This window comes from Lampetra planeri, chromosome 10, assembly GCF_965212315.1.
Source record: "Lampetra planeri chromosome 10, kcLamPlan1.2.h2, whole genome shotgun sequence".
NCBI lineage: Eukaryota > Metazoa > Chordata > Hyperoartia > Petromyzontiformes > Petromyzontidae > Lampetra > Lampetra planeri.
The window spans coordinates 86,112-106,981 of NC_136116.1; the positions used below are offsets into that span (position 1 = coordinate 86,112).

General features: G+C 45.0%; 1 protein-coding gene across 6 annotated transcripts; it reads left to right on the forward strand.

The window, feature by feature from the left end:
* The first annotated feature begins 2,940 nt into the window (after positions 1-2,940).
* LOC144720780 (BTB/POZ domain-containing protein 19-like) lies at positions 2,941-20,861 on the forward strand. 6 transcript variants are annotated; one of them, XM_078597807.1, is made up of 8 exons: positions 2,953-3,395; positions 6,373-6,592; positions 9,841-9,894; positions 10,533-10,592; positions 14,920-14,988; positions 16,589-16,720; positions 18,701-18,826; positions 19,271-20,861. In XM_078597807.1, exons 1-8 carry the CDS (start codon positions 3,328-3,330, stop codon positions 19,394-19,396), a joined length of 855 nt encoding a protein of 284 aa, XP_078453933.1. In that variant the 5' UTR covers positions 2,953-3,327; the 3' UTR covers positions 19,397-20,861. The 6 variants fall into 6 exon arrangements, with proteins under 6 accessions (XP_078453938.1, XP_078453935.1, XP_078453933.1 ...); XM_078597813.1 differs by lacking the exon at positions 2,953-3,395 and adding an exon at positions 3,428-3,859; XM_078597808.1 differs by lacking the exon at positions 2,953-3,395 and adding an exon at positions 3,884-3,974.
* The last annotated feature ends 9 nt before the right edge of the window (positions 20,862-20,870 follow it).

Sequence of the window (20,870 nt, forward strand, 5' to 3'; positions counted from 1 at the left end):
GAGTTGCCAGAGTGAGTTGAGCTGCCAGAGTGAGTGAGTTAGTTGCCAGAGTGAGTGAGTTGCCAGAGCGAGTTGAGTTGCCAGAGTGAGTGAGTTAAGTTGCCAGAGTGAGTGAGTTAGTTGCCAGAGTGAGTTGAGTTGCCAGAGTGAGTGAGTTGAGTTGCCAGAGTGAGTGAGTTGCCAGAGTGAGTGAGTGAGTTGCCAGAGTGAGTGAGTGAGTTGCCAGAGTGAGTTGAGCTGCCAGAGTGAGTGAGTTAGTTGCCAGAGTGAGTGAGTTAGTTGCCACAGTGAGTGAGTTGCCAGAGCGAGTTGAGTTGCCAGAGTGAGCGAGTTGAGTTGCCAGAGTGAGTGAGTTGAGTTGTCAGAGTGAGTGAGTTGAGTTGCCAGAGTGAGTGAGTGAGTTGCCAGAGTGAGTTGAGTTGCCAAAGTGAGTGAGTTGAGTTGCCAGAGTGAGTGAGTTAGTTGCCAGAGTGAGTTGAGTTGCCAGAGTGAGTGAGTTGCCAGAGTGAGTGGGTGAGTTGCCAGAGTGAGTTGAGCTGCCAGAGTGAGTGAGTTAGTTGCCAGAGTGAGTGAGTGAGTTGCCAGAGTGAGTTGAGTTGCCAGAGTGAGTGAGTTGCCAGAGCGAGTTGAGTTGCCAGAGTGAGTGAGTGAGTTGCCAGAGTGAGTTGAGTTGCCAGAGTGAGTGAGTTGAGTTGCCAGAGTGAGTGAGTTAGTTGCCAGAATGAGTTGAGTTGCCAGAGTGAGTGAGTTGAGTTGCCAGAGTGAGTGAGTGAGTTGCCAGAGTGAGTTGAGTTGCCAGAGTGAGTGAGTTGAGTTGCCAGAGTGAGTGAGTGAGTTGCCAGAGTGAGTGAGTGAGTTGCCAGAGCGAGTTGAGTTGCCAGAGTGAGGGAGTTAGTTGCCACAGTGAGTGAGTGAGTTGCCAGAGTGAGTTGAGCTGCCAGAGTGAGTGAGTTAGTTGCCAGAGTGAGTGAGTGAGTTAGTTGCCAGAGTGAGTTGAGTTGCCAGAGTGAGTGAGTTGCCAGAGCGAGTTGAGTTGCCAGAGTGAGTGAGTGAGTTGCAGGAGTGAGTTGAGTTGCCAGAGTGAGTGAGTTGAGTTGCCAGAGTGAGTGAGTTAGTTGCCAGAGTGAGTTGAGTTGCCAGAGTGAGTGAGTTGAGTTGCCAGAGTGAGTGAGTTGAGTTGCCAGAGTGAGTGAGTTGAGTTGCCAGAGTGAGTGAGTGAGTTGCCAGAGTGAGTGAGTGAGTTGCCAGAGCGAGTTGAGTTGCCAGAGTGAGTGAGTTAGTTGCCAGAGTGAGTGAGTGAGTTGCCAGAGTGAGTTGAGCTGCCAGAGTGAGTGAGTTAGTTGCCAGAGTGAGTTGAGTTGCCAGAGTGAGTGAGTTGCCAGAGCGAGTTGAGTTGCCAGAGTAAGTGAGTGAGTTGAGTTGCCAGAGTGAGTGAGTTGAGTTGCCAGAGTGAGTGAGTGAGTTGCCAGAGTGAGTGAGTTCAGTTGCCAAAGTGAGTGAGTTGCCAGAGTGAGTGAGTGAGTTGCCAGAGTGAGTTGAGTTGCCAGTGAGTGAGTCAGTTGCCAGAGTGAGTTAAGTTGCCAGAGCGAGTTGAGTTGCCAGAGTGAGTGAGTTAAGTTGCCAGAGTGAGTGAGTTAGTTGCCAGAGTGAGTTGAGTTGCCAGAGTGAGTGAGTTGAGTTGCCAGAGTGAGTGAGTTGCCAGAGTGAGTGAGTGAGTTGCCAGAGTGAGTGAGTGAGTTGCCAGAGTGAGTTGAGCTGCCAGAGTGAGTGAGTTAGTTGCCAGAGTGAGTGAGTTAGTTGCCACAGTGAGTGAGTGAGTTGCCAGAGCGAGTTGAGTTGCCAGAGTGAGCGAGTTGAGTTGCCAGAGTGAGTGAGTTGAGTTGCCAGAGTGAGTGAGTTGAGTTGCCAGAGTGAGTGAGTGAGTTGCCAGAGTGAGTTGAGCTGCCAGAGTGAGTGAGTTGAGTTGCCAGAGTGAGTGAGTGAGTTGCCAGAGCGAGTTGAGTTGCCAGAGTGAGCGAGTTGATTTGCCAGAGTGAGTGAGTGAGTTGCCAGAGTGAGTGAGTTGAGTTGCCAGAGTGAGTGAGTGAGTTGCCAGAGTGAGTTGAGTTGCCAGAGTGAGTTGAGTTGCCAGAGTGAGTGAGTGAGTTGCCAGAGTGAGTTGAGTTGCCAGAGTGAGTTGAGTTGCCAGAGTGAGTGAGTGAGTTGCCAGAGTGAGTGAGTGAGTTGCCAGAGTGAGTTGAGCTGCCAGAGTGAGTTAGTTGCCAGAGTGAGTGAGTTAGTTGCCAGAGTGAGTGAGTGAGTTGCCAGAGCGAGTTGAGTTGCCAGAGTGAGCGAGTTGAATTGCCAGAGTGAGTGAGTTGAGTTGCCAGAGTGAGTGAGTGAGTTGCCAGAGTGAGTTGAGCTGCCAGAGTGAGTGAGTTGAGTTTCCAGAGTGAGTGAGTGAGTTGCCAGAGCGAGTTGAGTTGCCAGAGTGAGCGAGTTGAGTTGCCAGAGTGAGTGAGTGAGTTGCCAGAGTGAGTGAGTTGAGTTGCCAGAGTGAGTGAGTTAGTTGCCAGAGTGAGTTGAGCTGCCAGAGTGAGTGAGTTGAGTTGCCAGAGTGAGTGAGTGAGTTGCCAGAGTGAGTTGAGCTGCCAGAGTGAGTGAGTTAGTTGCCAGAGTGAGTGAGTGAGTTGCCAGAGCGAGTTGAGTTGCCAGAGTGAGCGAGTTGAGTTGCCAGAGTGAGTGAGTGAGTTGCCAGAGCGAGTTGAGTTGCCAGAGTGAGTGAGTGAGTTGCCAGAGTGAGTGAGTGAGTGAGTTGCCAGAGCGAGTTGAGTTGCCAGAGTGAGCGAGTTGAGTTGCCAGAGTGAGTGAGTGAGTTGCCAGAGTGAGTGAGTTGAGTTGCCAGAGTGAGTGAGTTAGTTGCCAGAGTGAGTTGAGCTGCCAGAGTGAGTGAGTTGAGTTGCCAGAGTGAGTTGAGCTGCCAGAGTGAGTGAGTTAGTTGCCAGAGTGAGTGAGTTGCCAGAGCGAGTTGAGTTGCCAGAGTGAGCGAGTTGAGTTGCCAGAGTGAGTGAGTTGCCAGAGCGAGTTGAGTTGCCAGAGTGAGTGAGTTGCCAGAGTGAGCGAGTTGAGTTGCCAGAGTGAGCGAGTTGAGTTGCCAGAGTGAGCGAGTTGAGTTGCCAGAGTGAGTGAGTTGCCAGAGCGAGTTGAGTTGCCAGAGTGAGTGAGTTGAGTTGCCAGAGTGAGTGAGTTGAGTTGCCAGAGTGAGTGAGTGAGTTGCCAGAGCGAGTTGAGTTGCCAGAGTGAGTTGCGTTGCCGCTGGCGCGAGGACCCGGAAGTGCGGCGCGCGCCATGGCGAGCGGGGATCCCGCGGCCTTCTCTGCCTGCATGGCGCGACTCCTGCACTCGGCCAGCTACGCGTGTGTACCGCATCCAGTACACACACACAGTACACACGCAGTGCACACACAGATAGTACACACGCAGTACACACAAATAGTACACACGCAGTACACACAGATAGTACACACGCAGTACACACAGTTAGTATACACGCAGTACACACATAGTACGCACGCAGTACACACAGATTGTATCACGCAGTGCAGAGATGCAAGATATACAGAGGAAGTCCGCACACACTTTACATAGGGAGTAGGCTACGTACAGTACACAGGGATGCAATATACACAGAGTACACATTGATAGTCTTACACACAGTACTGTACAGTACGTAGAGAAAGTCGACACAGTACACATGTAGTTTACACACAGTACAGTCTGTACGCATACAGTCTACACATAGTGCTGTACATATACAGTCTACACAAAGATGGTCTAAACACAGTCGACACACATAGGCACTCTGCACTGGAAACACGAGGTATGATTGACATGTGAAAACGTGATAACCGGGCTGAAGGCGCGTCTTAGTTCTGGATGAGATGGAGTGATGTGGTACAGAAGGATGTGGAGCTGAGTGGACTTGCCAATGACCGGTACCAGCAATGTTAAGATCGGCTAATGTGGGCTAATGTGGAGGAGGCTCGTGAAGGACGTCCTTCCTATTGTATCGATAATTCAATTTTAATGTGCTATTTTATTGAGGGACAGTGTGTTGTCTTGGTGTGGTCTGCGACTGTTTTTGTTGTTTTGCTTTGCCCAAACTTACATTGAGTGTTGAAATATCGGTGGGAATGTATGTACGTATCCGATTTGTACTTATATACGTTTTCTTTATGGTGACTTGCTTATCTTTCCTCTACTTTGCACTACTATTTTTTTTGTATTGGAAATTGCGGACCCGCCCCTACTGGACATCTGTGAAAAAAACGCTTCATATCTCATCGGATTCCCGCAGTCAAAATAAAGAATCTGATTCTGATATGCCAAGCCCTGACTGTCCAGATCAAACCTGGACTGGGGTAGTGGAAAGCCAAATGAGATTCAACTGTAAGATATTAATTTGGACGCGAAGTTTCCCTTCTGGGACAATGTGTGATGTTTAAATGGTGCTCAATGTATGCACTGGGTGTTATAAAAGACAGAGCGGGTAAGACAAATTATCAAGTCAAAGGTAAATATTTCATTATTTCAATCTCCTTTGCATCAGTGATATATCTGCTGCTGTGTTGATCAGAGCTAGACTTTAACAATGCAGGTAGAACATAAGGTTCCAGCCCCTGAAATCCAGTGTGTGTAGAGGATGTTAGCAGTTTGAAAGCACTGGATAAACAAATTGGGAAGTACGAATCAAATTCCTCATGAAAGCTTTGTGCATTGTACGAGGAAGAGGCGATTGCGATCGGAGTGGCATGCAACAGTCCACAACTGATCCTGGAGAATCAAAAAGCCAGATGGGTGGGAGATTTCAATTTCTGACGTTAAAGTTCCGATGCAAGTGTTGAGGAGTGGAGTGCTGACGTCAGGTCACACTCGTCTCGGGGGAGAATGCCGTCAAGGAAAAGTGACGTCATGCCACCCGGGGTATTTGAGGGGAGACCCGTGACGGAGACGGGGGTCTTCGTGTTCGGGGAGTAGGGGACTCCGGGATAGAGGGTTGAGAGCCAGGCTAAAGGGCAGCTTTACCCGGCTGGCCGAGTTGGATCAACCCTCGGTCAGTGCTATGGGAAGAGCCTGATAGCCTGGTGGGGTGTAGGGAACTCTGTGTTAACCCCTTCCCCCGAGTTAGGCGCAAGCCCTTAAATAAAGAGTTGGCGTCAGCCCCTACACGACTGGCTTCAGCGTCCTTCTTACCACACGACACAAGTATACATTTAAAATATAACCAGGAAAGAATTCAAGAGACTAGCATAGACTAATTTACAAGAGTGACCTGTGTCACCAAAATGACTGGCAATAAAATACAGTACAACTCTGCAGCAATCTATATATAATGGAAATTTGTGAATGTGTGTCTATTCAAAATGTTTAGCATACTTTCCGACATGCAACAAACTTGAAATTTGGCATGTGGGTAGCTTCCAGACTGTACACATTGCAAAAAGTATAAAAAATAGACTTGTATTTGGGGGGGGGGGGGGGGGGACAATAATACATGTAATATTTTGCACGGCAAGTGAGCGGTGACGTCACATCTATGATGTCACCCGCATGCGGCAGCGTCACGCAGTGTGCCTGCAGACGTCACGCATCCCCCCCCCCAAACCTACGCAAAGGCCGTGTATCCCGCACGAATGCGCGGCATAGCTGTCTCGATTTTCTAAGTCAACGCGACTATTTTCAGCTCGCTCTTAAATATAAAGCAGAAAATACAACTGTTTGTGTGAAGCAGCAAAAACTATCGAACGCTGAGCTCTGACGTCATGAAATTTGCACCGCTCATGCTATACTTAGTTTTTTCGGTAAAGTCACGTAGGTAAATTTAATTTCATTTTTACCTACGTGACTTCACCGAATATGAATCCTTGCAGTCACGAAAGCTTCAAATCTAGAACCGCTCATGCTGTCTGGAATTTCTAAGGGAACGCGACTGTTTTCAGCTCGCCACGTCATTCCCTTCCCGAGTTGCCTAAATCGACCTTACGTATAAGTGGGTTAAGGTTGAATTTCTTTCAGTGAAAAACATCCGATTTAGTTAAATTGATTTGTTTCGGCGTTTTTCTTTCTTGCAAGCATCAATTTTCTTCAGGGTTTTTCAGTGAAATAAGGGAATATTAAATTAATTATAGACAAGAATCCAAGTCCCGGGAGAAGCCGGGTAGTAAAGCTAGTTAAAATATAACTTAAAACAAGCAAATAGTCAATTGTGCAACAGCTGTGTGATCTGACACATGCATTGATGCGACATCGTCCGTGGCATTGTCCGTGATGACCTCTCGACTTTGATCATTACATTGGCTCCTCGTACCTCTCCGTGCCCTTGCCTTCTCTCAGTGACATCACGCTGGTGATCGGGAGCGAGCGACAGGAAGTACGCGCGCACCGCTGCGTTCTTACCGCACGGTCGGACGCCCTGGCGGCGATGCTTAGCCACTCGGCCGCCGCAAGCAACGGTACCGCGCTTTGCCTGGCGCTGCCGGACGTTTGCAGCTCGACCTTCCCAGCGTTCCTCGAGTTTGTCTACACGAACCGCGTGGCTCTCCATGCTGCCAACGTACGTCCATGCACACGCACACATCCAGAGCCGGCCGGCTGAAACTGACATCGCAGAATCGGAATTATTATTTAGACTGGAGGAATCCGATGCGCACTGAAGATGTTTTTCACATATTCTTAGGTTTTATCGATAAAGTCACGTAGGTAAAACATTAAAATTAATAAAAGTAAAATAAAATAAAAATCACGACGTTTCGGAGGCAACACAAGCTTCCGTCTTCAGGTGGAACCGTCACAGCCACGACAGCTGTATCAAGTAAATGAGAGATTACAAGAGCTACCACTCCGTATATATAATGGTTGGAGAGGGGTAAGGGCCAAGTACGGCACACTTTTTATTAATATGGTAAGGTGAGGCTTAAGAGGCTGAGCCTTTGTTATGGAGAGGTACGGTTTGTGACTAAGCCTGGCCTACACAACAATAGTGTGAAAAAAGAAACAACTAAACATGGTAAAACAAGCCAGGCTGTCTATCAATAACCTGTAATAGTTGTCTGTCAAATAAGATGGTCCAAATAAGTGTAGTTAAATCTTTTTTTCATGGTTAATCACATCTTTCCAATGATTACTCAGTTTGTAACCATCATCACGGTTGAAATTATGTCTGTGTTTGTATATTTGTATGGCTTCGTGTACAAACCTTTGATGGTAGCCAGGAGGTTTGCAGAGCACCTTGGTCTCGTAAAAGACAATTTCATGAGAGCCCACCGAGTTGTAGCAATGATCGGCAACGGCCGAAGAATCAGTTCTGCCGTGTTTCAGATCTGACTTGTGCTCGCGGACACGATCAGAAACATGACGTTTCGTTTCTCCAATGTAGCAATCACCACAACTGCAACTCAATTTGTAGACTCCAGGATACTGTAAGTCAGGAACGACATCCTTCACAGATTAAATCAGATCACGGATTTTATGCACTGTACTGAATCGGACTTGGATCTTATGTTTGTTTAGAATTTTGGAGATCTTTTTGGTCACGCCTGCTATGTATGGTAACGTGATAGTTTTGGTCGGAGTTTCATGTTGCTGTTTCTGTGTGGTGGGAGAAACAGCTTGGCGGATAGTGCGGTCAGAGTATCCGTTCATCCTGAGGGCCCGATGTACATGTCTTAATTCACCGGCCAGGTGGTGTTGGTCAGAAATGCCATGGGCTCTGTGGTATAGCGTTTTGATGAGATAATTCTTTTGAGATGGGTGGTGGTGGGAATCCGGTTTCAAGTAGGAATCTGTGTGGGTGGCTTTCCTGTAGACAGAATGTCCCAAGGATCCCTCAGGCCTCCTCTCAAACAGAATATCCAAGAATGGTAGTTTACCATCTTTCTCCACTTCCATGGTGAATCTGATGGATGGGTGTCTGGAATTAATGTGGTCCAAGAAGTGGTTCAATGCTGGGAGGCCATGTGGCCAGATGACGAAAGTGTCATCCACATACCTCTTCCACAGGGAAGGACGCAGGGTGGATGTCTGGATGGCGTCTGATTCAAACTTTTCCATGAACATGTTGGCTATAACTGGTGACAAGGGGGGCCCCCATAGGGGTACCCTCATTCTGTTTGTAGAAGGTGCCATTCCAGGTAAAATAGGTGTTGGTGAGGCAATGCCTAACCAGCGCAGGTACATCATAATTCAATCCATGTTGGACTAAGTCCTCAATTATTGTTAGGGTGTCCGGTACTGGGACTTTGGTAAACAAAGATACTACATCAAAACTGACGAGGATGTCATCAGGAGATAGTACCATGTCCTTAACCATAGAGACTAATTGGGTTGAGTTGAGTACTACCGAAGAGGTCTTGCCTGTGAAGGGAAGCAGAGTATCTGATATGTCCACTAAGGGTGGGTCCGTAAGTTACAACAACAAATAATACAAAAAACGATAGGAGTGCAAAATAGGAATAGGATAAGTGACGAAAAATAAAGATAAATCAAGTATATAAGTACAAATTGCATAAGTACATAAATTATTGCCGATTTAAACACTAAATGCAAGCTTGGGCAAGGCAGCAAACCAACAACAAAGAGTCTCAGATCACACCAGGACATACACACAATCCCTCAATAAAAGTGCACATTAAAATTGAACTCTTAATACTACACGGGTATAATATAATAAATAATACAGGGTGGACCATAAGTAACTCCCTGATTTGTTTTGCCTATAACTTTTGAAAAATGAAATAAAAACACAAACTCTCAATGATAGAAAATTATTAGATTCATGGATATTTGAGATAATTACGTATGAAAAGTAATATCTTGTTAATGACCGCCTGCATTGCTTTGGCAAATCCGTGCTCTTTCAACGGCATTTTCCATCATTCTAGCATTCTCATTGACTCTCCCTTGCTCAATAAAAGTCAGAGATCGACAGGTTCAATACCTGCCAAAACGCTTTGCATCCATCATTGTTCCCGATTTCGGAAATCAGGAAATCAATGCCCAAATACAGTGCAGAGTTGGAGCCATTCGGGTCTTTAAATATCTACGATAGTCTCACTGTGTTGAAATAATTGAAACTTTGTTTCTGAAATAAATGTAAACTATTGCACGCTGCTGAGGTGTATACCATTTCATCATAAACTCCCAGACTTCTACTCTATTTCTGCATACATTTCAAATCAGGTAGTTATGTATGGCCCACCCTGTACATCTAGAGGAACCTGGGCTTGTCGCTTGCGTCGCCTGTAATGCAGCACTGTTGAGTCAGCGAGGGTTGGTTGATCACACATGTTTGTGAAACTCACGCTCTCCATGTATGTGTCAAGGTTGTCATGTCTTGGCTTGCCAGGGAATTATGGCAGGACAGCAATTGGGTTAATTTATATCTGTACATGTGGTACCTTCCTTCACATGGGTGGGCTTTCTCCAGGTACTCCAGTTTTCTCCTACCTGTATACATTTTTTTTTTAAGTTCGCCAAACATCCCAATATAGGACCACAAAACTTCCCGCACCTCTTACAGCGTTCTGATATGCGATCTGCGTGAATTGCGCTATACAATTAATGTCAACAATATTCAAATGTATTTCAAATGAAATAAAACTGATATACAGCTCTTGGTTCTTAAACGTTTTTTCATTAACTAGAAGAGCTTTATTGAGGTTATTAACTATTAAAAGCAAACCCATCTTTGAATTGATGGTGGCTGAGAAAAGTTTAATCGGTGATTTAATAGGACAAGTACAGTCTGTAGGCCTGCACGCCAGTACAGTCGGTTTACAGGCACGGGGTGTGTGCGAGATGCAGGTGCTGGACCTGCTCACATACGCCATTGAGTTTGGTGTGGAAGACTTGAGGCAGGTACGCATCTTGCTTGCTGCGGCAGTAAGACAGGAGACGTTTTCGCGGTTGAGTAGACACAGCCAGGAGGAGCTATGGCAGAGTGTGTGTCCAACTCACAATCAGAAAGTATACTGAGAGTGGGAGGGTGGCACACCCAAATTGGGCATCTTTCTGTGTGGAGTTTGTCCTCTCTTCCGCATGGATTGCATCAGAGTTCTGCCATTTCTTGCCGAAGGTAAATATATTTAAACATACAATACAGCTGGTATTGACCAAAACATCCTAATGGCGAAAATGTACCTGAAAATTATTCAATTGGGATTATACATGGCAACTTCACCCCCTACTGCGAAAACTTGGCAGAATCCCCATGGAAAAGAGTCCCGAGACTCGGGCTTTCCCAGGTAAACGAGCACAATAATAAAATTGCAGCTATGAATTTAGATAATTCTCAAAATGTTTTTTATTGTCAATTCCACTTCTGTTGCTCGAATAAAAGTTGAAATAATTGGTTATTAACTTAAAATGAACATCACTTTCCATTCATACACCATTTAACTTTTGTCAAACCCTAATGGGTCTAAATTCACTATACATAGTTAACAACTGTGTAATAGGTGTAATTAACAGCCACTACTCTCTTCCCCTCTCTCCAGTTGTGCGTGCATCACCTGCTCTCTGAACTCAACTCTGCCATGGCGTGCGAGGCCCTACAGGTTGTATTTGTTCTAGATTTGAAGTTTTCGTGACTGCAAGGATCCATACTCTTTGGTTCTTTCGGTAAAGTCACGTAGGTGAAAAAATAAAAAATAAAAATAGAAATAACTGAATTAAATCACGACGTTTCGGAAGCAACACAAGCTTCCGTCATCAGGTGGGACAACCACAGCAAGAAACAAAATTACTGTAGTGGGCCAAGAGAGCTGTTTGTGACAAGCGATTATATAAGGTAAGAGGGGGGAGGTGCCAGGGAGGAGAGATGCAGGGGGTGTGGAGTAGGGGGGGGGTGAAGCTACTGTTGTGGTGCTGCAGCGCCCAAGCAATTAGGATATTACCATGTCCACTAGGATGTTATTAACATGGTAATATCCTAAATGCTTCGGCGCTGCAGCACAACAACAGTAGCTCCCCCCCTATTCCACACCCCCCGCCCCCTGCATCTCTCCTCCCTGGCTCCTCCCCCCTCTTACCTGAGATAACACTGGTCAACACACTTTTTCTGGCATAAGGTATTCCAACGGTCTTAATGTAGTTTTGGGGTGCTGATTCCAAATCTGGCATCAGTTTTTGTCTATCACATCAGGTTTTTGAGATATCAAATATTGCATTTTAAATAAAAACTGCAGAAGAAAAATATTAAATTAATGTGGATATCTACATAAAATGATATTATAAACACACTATCCTAAAAATATATCACCATATTTTAACACTAAAGCAGTCACTGACTCGCAACAACTTGCAATCATAAGTGACAGAGTTAATTTCGGGTAAAATCAATGAAAATGGGGTATGCCGATAGCATAAAATGAGATGTGATAGAGCAAATCTGAGATCAGATTTGGAATCAGCACCCTGAAATTAGTCTAAAACAGCTGCAAAAGTCCAGGCCAGAAAAAAAAGTTTTTTTTGTTGACCAGTGTAATCGCTTGTCACAAACAGTTCTCTTTGCCCACTACAGTAATTTTGTTTCTTGCTGTAGTTGTCCCACCTGATGATGGAAGCTTGTGTTGCTTCCGAAACGTCGTGATTTAATAGTTATTTATATATATTTTTTCACCTATGTAACTTTACCGAAAGAACCATTTTGGCAGTATCAAGATGATGCCATTTGGCATTCTTTGGTCTGGTGTAGACCAATCCGTTTCATGGACAATGCATACATTATCAAAGCATGTTTGTTTGCATGTTTTACCACAAGCATGATGTTTGGTTATTGCAGACTTGATGCCTTGTGATCGGTGTCTCTTTGGTGTTTGAACATCTTAACACCACTCATATTCTTTCCAGAAAGGATAAAGCATATACATTTTTTCATCATAATTATTCATTATTTGATTAATGTTTCTTCTAACAAGTTATGCTTTCATAAACATTCTAACATTGAAATTCAAATGCAATTACTCTTGTAAATGTGACTGATTTAGTACTTCCTTGGTTTTGTCTGAATTGGTTAAAATATAATCATTACATCATGACTATACAGTAGTGCGTTCGCCACTTGTCGCAGAGGTTAGCAGTTCAATTAGGAAAGACCACCCCGAGTACTACTGCCGGCAGTGTTGAATATAAAATACTCCACGCCGTCTGCTTCATAGGGGAAGTTAAAGATCCCCCAGACGTCATTTGCAAGAGTAGACCATTGTGTCCTGGTGCCATGGTCCGAATTTTCCAAATTTTAAATATTACCCATCAATGACTCAATTGGGATTGCATGTAGCAATCTTCACCTATACGGGCAGACTAACGCCCATTTGCAAGCCATGTGTCGAGTCACCTTGGGAAGGGGCTCAAGTGTTAACAACCACATATGCTTAGTGGAGGGAGCATTCGGCTCAAAGCGTGCGTAAAAGCACATGTTACACGATGAGTTATATAAACTCGTATTATATAAATCAAAGGTTACTTATGAGCAGTCCTACTCGCGAACTTTGCCTTTGTGAGTAGCACACTTGGAGACTGCCTGGTGCAAATATTTTTTTCCGTAATGAATAATGCGCAAGGTTAGCCGAAGTTGAACCTACCAGACACGAAGTCGCCACATAGTTGTGAATAGCAAATGTCCCCAGACCTAAAGGCATCCTCTTTCCAACCAATAAACAATCAGGACTTACACAGATTGGGTTGAGGGACTAAAACATTGGGATTCGCCACACAGTTGTAAATAGCAGGTGCCCTAACCTAACTAACAGTGAGAAAACATGAGGTTACATGGGGATGAATTTAACATATCCTCCAAAGAAAGAATGATACAGATATCCTTCGATATCTGAATGTTTTGTTTACGAAATTTCACGTAAACGCAATTGACAGATTATGGATATCTTTTTGATTAAGGAAATAGAATGTATTCACGAATAGTCGCACGGCACATGCCATGAGATCAAACGAGAAGCACCCGGGAGGCTGTGTCATCCATCCGCGACAGTGTCACGGTGTCCCTGCAGTGCAACAGTAATGCTTCCACTACACCTTTCCAGTCATTAAAATATGAAGATCTGTTAGTGAATTGCCTGAAAAAAGGTAAAAAAAATATTAATCAATATTCAAGATATTTTAATATTTACATTCTTTTATTATTCTTTTGTATTGTGATGTGCATGTTTTAGTTTAGGAGTCGAGTTGGGTATGATCATTTCTCTGCTCCAGCAGACCCCCCTCTCTCTCTGCCCCACACCCCCCTCTATTTAAGGCCATGACACAGAGGCATTGGGTCTCTGTGTGTCTATGTTGTGTCTCTGTGTTGTCTCTCTCTGCTTGTGTGTCTGTCTGTGTCTCCGTATCTGTGTTGTTTCTCTCTTAAATTTAGTTCGACCTAATGACGATTGCTTGTGTTGCAATCAAAACGTCGTATTCTATTATTTAATTTATTTATTTTCTACGTTACTTTACCGAAACAACCGAAGAGTAATTCCTGCAGTCACGAAAGCTTCAAATCAAGTTTGATCCACCTCTACAGGGAGGATGTAAGTTTGTTTTCTCTCTCTCTGTGTGTGCCTCTGTCAAACTTCACACTTAACTTCTAATTTAGCAATCTCTGGAGAACGTAATCAACCAGGCTATGTGTTAACTGTGTGTTAACCGACTCTCTACGTTGCATTGCATTACATTTCCAAAATTTGCCAAGTTTGTTATCTCAAACTGCCTATCTCTAAAAATGTACCAGGCTCCGATAGGTCCATTCGCTCTTTCTCTCCCCTGGCCGCTTCGGGGTGGATTTCCACACAACTCTCTCAAAAATTTAACACGTTCCTTCGGAGTGGGCAGGTAGGAACTTGGTTGGACAGCGCATTCGTGCGATCCATGTCACGCGACGCAAGCTGCGTGGGGCGGCACGTCACGTGGTGCTGTACCTGCCCGAAGCGCTCTATGAAATACAAATCGAGGGCGTGGCTATGCACGACAGACAGACAAATAATCCCTGGTGGGCAGTGTGGAACTGTTGTTCCTACCTGTACCAGTCTTGCTGGGTCATTCTCCCCCCCTGCCACTGTGGGGTGGATTTTCACACAACTCTCTCGAAAATGTACCAGTCTTGCTGGGTATGCTAATTTCTCTGCTCCAGCAGACCCACCTCTCTCTCTATTTAAGGCCTCGACAGAGGCATTGGGTCTGTGTGTGTCTATGTTGTGTCTCTCTGTCTCTGTGTTGTCTCTCTCTGCTTGTGTGTCTGTCTGTGTGTCTCCGTATCTGTGTTTTGTTTCCCTCAAATTTAGTTCTACCTGATGATGATTGCTTGTGTTGCAATCGAAACGTATTCTATTGTTTAATTAATTTTCTTTCTACGTGACTTTCACCGAAAGAACCAAAGAATAAAATATACAGTTATTTTGTGAGACGAAGCGTGAATCTGACCAATTGCGGAGGCCCAGAGGTGCCTCCTAGTGGGAGTCTGTGAGACAACATCGCGGTCGCTACATGGTAGCGCCAATTTTGATTTCACGACTCGGCACGACTTGTGATTCGCCTATCACTGAAACCGAGATGCTCGTGGTTGGTAAACAGGTATACAGCTCAGACCCCGCTTGCTTGCCCATCACCACATATATAACCTTTTTGTAACTGCTCTCTCACTAGTTCAGCAGTTCCGCTGCTGGATTATATGTTTCCACCTGAGGACGACCGCTTGTGTTGCGATCGAAACGTCGTTTTTTTTTATACTGTGACTTTACCGAAAGAACCAAAGAGTATAGGTATACAGAAGTACATCCGCGTATACTCAAATCTCACGTTTGGTAAATTTGTGGTTGGCAAGGGATTACTGTATCTTTAAAAGGCACACATACAATATGGTTGAATGGCGATGTGGGTTGTGTGTCGCAGGCGAGCGTTGTGTACGGACAGAAGGAGCTCAGAGACAGCAGCATGCACTTCATAGAGAAACACGTGCAGGTGAGACATGCAGACACAACAGTGACGCACATGGGCCAACCTGCGACCTCCGAATGAATTATTTTTAGTTAGAAAGATAGTGTAGTGTAATGAGTGACTTCCGCGACACGTCGTGAAGAGGGTACTCTTCTTTGTTTCACGTACGGGCACAGCACAGGCCAACGTTATCTTCTTCCTTTCCAAGTACACCCTTAGATATTAACATTCTACAGACTACACACACGGTTGATCACACGGCGGGTTCCGCCCGTCCGCTCCCGGTCTCGCCGCTGGCTGACGGCATGCCGGGGAGGGCGGTGGGACTCCGCAGGAGATCCGCCACGTGGCCGAATGATGGGGAGAGATGACGGTGAGCAGCGACGCAGTCCGGACGCAAAACTCCACACACCGACCCCAAGTCCTCCCCCGCTTATATTGCCCAAGCACGGATAGGCTCCGCCTCTGGCCACGCCCTCTCGTGGAACTTTCTAGCTGGTTGTCAGAGTTTTTCGGCCAGCCCTGCCCTTCACCTTTGGCCCAGATACCTCTCCCTTTTGGGGATTGGATCATGTTTATATTGTGCCTGTACCCGCGCTTCCCTTTTCCAACCAGTAGATGTCACTATATCATTCCATCAGTATTACTGTGAATCTTCCCTTAGACGCAAGGTAAAGCAGAGACATTGTTACACAGAAGTGATATCCCCTGGTTTTAAACAGCATCAATGTACGTTCAGGGTCCGGCACTTCACAGACCCTGGACAAGTTAACAGAATGAGACACCGCGTTGCTATGCAGATACTTCCTTCAAAGCAAGTATCATTCAATTGATACAATCTACAAGAATACACAGATTTATGGAAATAACTGCAGATGCCTCAATCCATGGCTAGTCACAGAAAATTTGAAAATAAGAGTGGGTTAAAAGTCAGATGTGATTTCCTGCCCAAATAAGCACTGAGGTGGTGCTCATTTCCTGTTTTCAGTTGAGCCAGTGGTGGAAATTCCACATTCTTGTCAGGGAATATCTATCTATTGGACAACCCCTTGATTTCCCCCACTAATTTGTACCTATTATATTGACCCTCTACTGTGGAACCGGTGGGCTGGCTGGATTCGGGGAAAAGAGGTTGACTAATGAGAGCTCTGGGTTTGCATTGCTTCCACCAATCTTAATAGCTTCATTGAATGTTCCATAGGAATAGGTAATATTTCTCAGTCCTCAAAACTCATCTACGGAGCCATAAATTCGGGCAGCAGGTTGGGCAGTTGCAATGCTTGTGCCTCAAACAAGATGGGCCTGGGTTAGATTTTAGACTTGGCCACCTTCTTGTGTTCAGTTTGTATTGTTCTGCATGGGTTTCCTTCAGATTTTTCCAGTTCCCTACCATCACCATCGCCAATATAAACCACACGACACCTGGCATTGGCCAAATATCCCAATCCCAACATTACCTGTAAATTACTCAATTGGGATTACACACAGAACAACATCGCCCCCCCCCTACTGAAAAAACTTGGCAGGACCCTTCTGAAAGAAATCCTTGAGAACCAGCGAGGATGTCCTGGTTAAACAGGCATAGTAATCAAAATAATAATACAACCTCATCCGATGGTTGCAGGATGTGGTTCGGACGCCAGGGTTTTGGGAGCTGTCCGACCATGCCCTCTCGGTTTTGCTCCAAAGTGATGAGTTGGATATCGACGAGGCCGATCTGATCACGGCGGTTACACAATGGGCAAATGTAAACTCTGTGAGTATCCCTGCATTTACATCTACAGGGCATCTATGATTATATGAGCGCAGTCATGCATACACAGTAACATAATACTCATACTCTTTGGTTCTTTCGGTAAAGTCACATAGATAGAAAAAATAACTAATAAATCACGACGTTTCAATAGCAACACAAGCCACAGTCTTCAGGTGAAACAATACAGCAGGCGGACTGCTGAGGAGGAAATGTAGCGAGAGAGCTACTGCAACCAAAGGTAAAACAGTGGTACCCCGGAGATCGAACTTAATTCGTTCCAGAAGGCCATTCGAACACCGATTTGTTCGAACACCGAATTAAATTTCCCCATAAGAATTAATGTAAATGATATTAATTGGTTTCAGACACAAGAAATCTCTCATTATAAAGCATTTTTACACGAAGTTTACAGTAGTTGCATGCATAAAATCATACAAAAAAACAAGAAACACAATAAATAAATGGAATAAATATATGGAATAAATGAAATAAATGAACATTGAACTTCACTTTACCTGTAGTAAAGAGAGTTGATGGCTTGAGTAGAAGGTGGTGAGAAGGAGGTGGTAAAACCTTTGTCTGGGCAAGCGTCATGCACGCTGGCCATACGCGTCTCAGACGTACAGGTTCTTTCAAGTCGCGATTGCCCGTTCGACCTCCGAATTTCGTTCGGTTTCCAGGGCAATATTGTTCGAACACCAATTTGTTGGAGTTCTGGTGCGTTCGATCTCTGAGGTTCTACTGTATACGTTTGTGGTGGATACAACCCAAGGGTAAGTGGGCGGGACTAGGGATGGAATTTGCAAGTAAATGTAATCGCAGAGGGGAGGGGTGGATGAGCTCGGCTAATCCGAGGAGGGGGAGGGTGGGGGGTGAAATTTAGAGGGAAAAACGTGATAGAAAAAAGATAGCAAACTTAGAAATGTAATGCATCTCAGAGTCGGCCAACACAACAGTTAACAGTATACCTGGTTGATCAGCGTCCTTCCAAAGATTGCAAAATTTTGCATCCATCTTCTCGGTTGAAGTCATGTCTGAGTTGAATTTAGCAATCTTTTGAAGGACATTGATCAACCAGGCATAGTGTTAACTGTCGTGTTGGCCGACTCTCTGAGTTGCATTACATTTCGAAGTTTGCTATCTTTTTCTATCACCGTTTTCCCTCTGTAAATTTCACCCACACCCTCTTGCCCGTTGCAGCAGCCCCCCCTCCCCCCTCCTCGGATTAGCCGAGCTCATCCACCCATACCCTCCCTGCGATTACATTGACTTGCAAATTCCATCCCTAGTCCTGCCCACTTACCCTTCGGTTGTACCCTCCACAAACGTATAGAACCTTTGGTTGCAGTAGCTCTCTCGCTACATTCCTCCTCAGCAGTGCGCCTGCTGTATTGTTTCACCTGAAGATGGTGGCTTGTGTTGCTATTGAAACGTCGTGATTTATTAGTTATTTTTGCTATCTACGTGACTTTACTGAAAGAACCAGAGTATGAATTACTGCAGTCATGAAAGCTTCAAATCAAGAGTAAAATAATAATTTGGTATTTGCGCCATTCTAATAGTGTAGGGCTATCACAAAGGAGCTCTTTCACTTTGTCTCAAGTAGTTTAATCATGGTCTATATCTACCATATTCAAAAGAGTATCCACAAATGACTCAATTCGAATTACACATAGATCACCCCTTTTAAACTACTGCAGACTATATCTGTAAAACAAAAGCTTTCGTGATAACCTTGCACTATAACAATGGTGGGAATACCAAATGCACTAATTTATTAGCATGAAAGCAATTGTCACTCACTACTGCAAAAAAAGAATCTAAAAGTTTTGAAACTCAGGAAAGTTCTCCTAGATAAAAATACATAATAAAAAACGAGAACAGAAATCAAAGCTGGTCTTTTTTTTTTAATAGAAACGAGATTTACTTGTATTTATCCACCTGATATGGCGGGTGGTTTGTCTGTGCTGCATGCTTCAGGCTGTGTTAGGAGAGCCGGTGAGCAAGGTTGCGCAAGGAGTCCTGGGAGGATTGCGGCTTCTCCTTCTGTCTCCAGAGGAGCTTGCATCACTGGAGCAACAGAGCATGCGAGAGCAAGTTTTACCAGTGAGTATGGTCGCATACGTGTCACATCACTGGGGAGCAGTTATAATTAGCGTGCTGTACTACGAACCCGGTGACCAGAGTTCGATTCCCGCTCACAGCCACAACCATTGGCAATTATCTGAACCGGTCCAGGGCCTCTCCTAGGTCGACTCAGCCTCAAATGCGTACCTGGTACGGTGTGTCAACATCGCCACTTGTGAGACAAAGGTGGTCGGGCGTATGTATGTTATAGAACTTCTTTCGCACCGTACATAGCCAACCATGCTAATCGGAGGTGTGGATCCTAGCTACCCACCCCCTTGTGTACCGTTCCAGCTTTTACAGGTGCTCGCGAACAGCACTTGCCCCAACAGTCTGTTAAGGCTATACAGGGGATATTTTTATTGTGTGTCATACAAAGCATTAACCAAGTCGTTTGGGTGCCCCGCGGCGTGTGCTGAACAGGTGGAGATGGTTGCTGCAGCTTGGAGATTTCATGCGCTCAGGAGGGCCAAAGGGATTCCTAGACACTGTCTGCGATGTCGCAAGGGCACGAGGCCGCGGGATCACCATGTCTACCTGAAGTCTTAACGATGCCTTGGCTGCGTGGCCCTCTCAAAGCCAGAGCGACTCTGCTCAAATGAGCATTGAGGTATTGGTACCCATCTTTTTACAGCCCTGAGTCAGTGGTGGAAAACTCCACATTCCTATGGTGGAGACAAGTCTACCAGACAACCACTGTTGACGTCTACAAAAATTAGCACTCATTTTATCAACCGCAAACCAGGATATTGAACTCATAAACTTCCGATTATGAGCCACTCGCTGTGCTACTGAGCCACCTGGCCAGGGTCTTTCTAGCTGCAGAAAATTAATTCCAAGAAATAAAAAAAGCATGTTCTCAAAGTTTGTTACATGTATTTTTTTTATTAACAATGAAAAAAAACATTTTCATGTTTCCAGATACTTTTTGCAGGCAACTTTATTAGCAGCTTGGTATCTCAAGGTAATTTCATGCTCAAATTAGCATTGAGACGGTGCCCATCTGTTTACAACTTTGACACAGTAGTGGAACCTCCATATCCGTATGGTGGAGGCAAGTCGATAGGACATCCACCGATGACTTCTCCACAAAGTGATCCTTATTTTATCGAACCTGGAGGGATTATAAGCCGAGTCAACCTACCAACCAGCTCAGTATCTAAAGGCCTAGACACACTCGCCCTTTTGTAATCGATGGTTAGCACTCAACATCATTCCCAGCGGTTGCCGGTTCAGTTCCATCCTACAGTTGAAACTCTGGTGGCAAGTTTCTCAAATCCCTCTCCACCACCTCCGTCCACCCAGCAGACAAATGGGTACAGCTCAGTCAATCAGTAGAGCACGTGGTGGGGTAGAGTGTGGGTAGGCACACCTCTTCCAACGGCTTGTCAACGTGGAAGAGTAGACTAAATACCCTCTAGAATTCACTCCAGTGGAGGCCATTTCGCCACTAGTACCGTGCAATTATAGGGCTGTACCTCTACCTTTTGCACTGTTGTAATTCAGTTCTAAGACGTAAACACTTTCTTGTTCACGTGTATTCTTTTCCACAACTTACTATTCGCTGAAATATAAAATGTTTTTTAAAATAACATTGCAAATGAAATCACAGCCGATCCCAATTCTACTATCAAGACATCTGGGACACGTAAAGCACTGTGTAACTGCACTGTGAGCAGAACACCACATAGGGAAAAGCCTTGAAAGACACCACACAATGACTGCTGGATTTCATTCAATGCTTCTCACTTAACACCAGCCAGCAGGTGCCTGTGGACAAAACAATTGCATGTGTAGGGTGCTTGCTTACATTTCTCAGCAACTAAAAGCTCCTTGCTTGCTTACATTTCTCAGCAACTAAAAGCTCCTTATCGGATCTCATTGCACAGCACAAGGTGTACACAGCACTGGCCTACAAATGGGCATTCGTCTGCCAGTAGGAGGCGATGTTGGGTATATTTTCCCCAATTTAATAATTGCTTAGTGATAAATAAAATTGCGGGTGTGAAGTCGACACATGGCC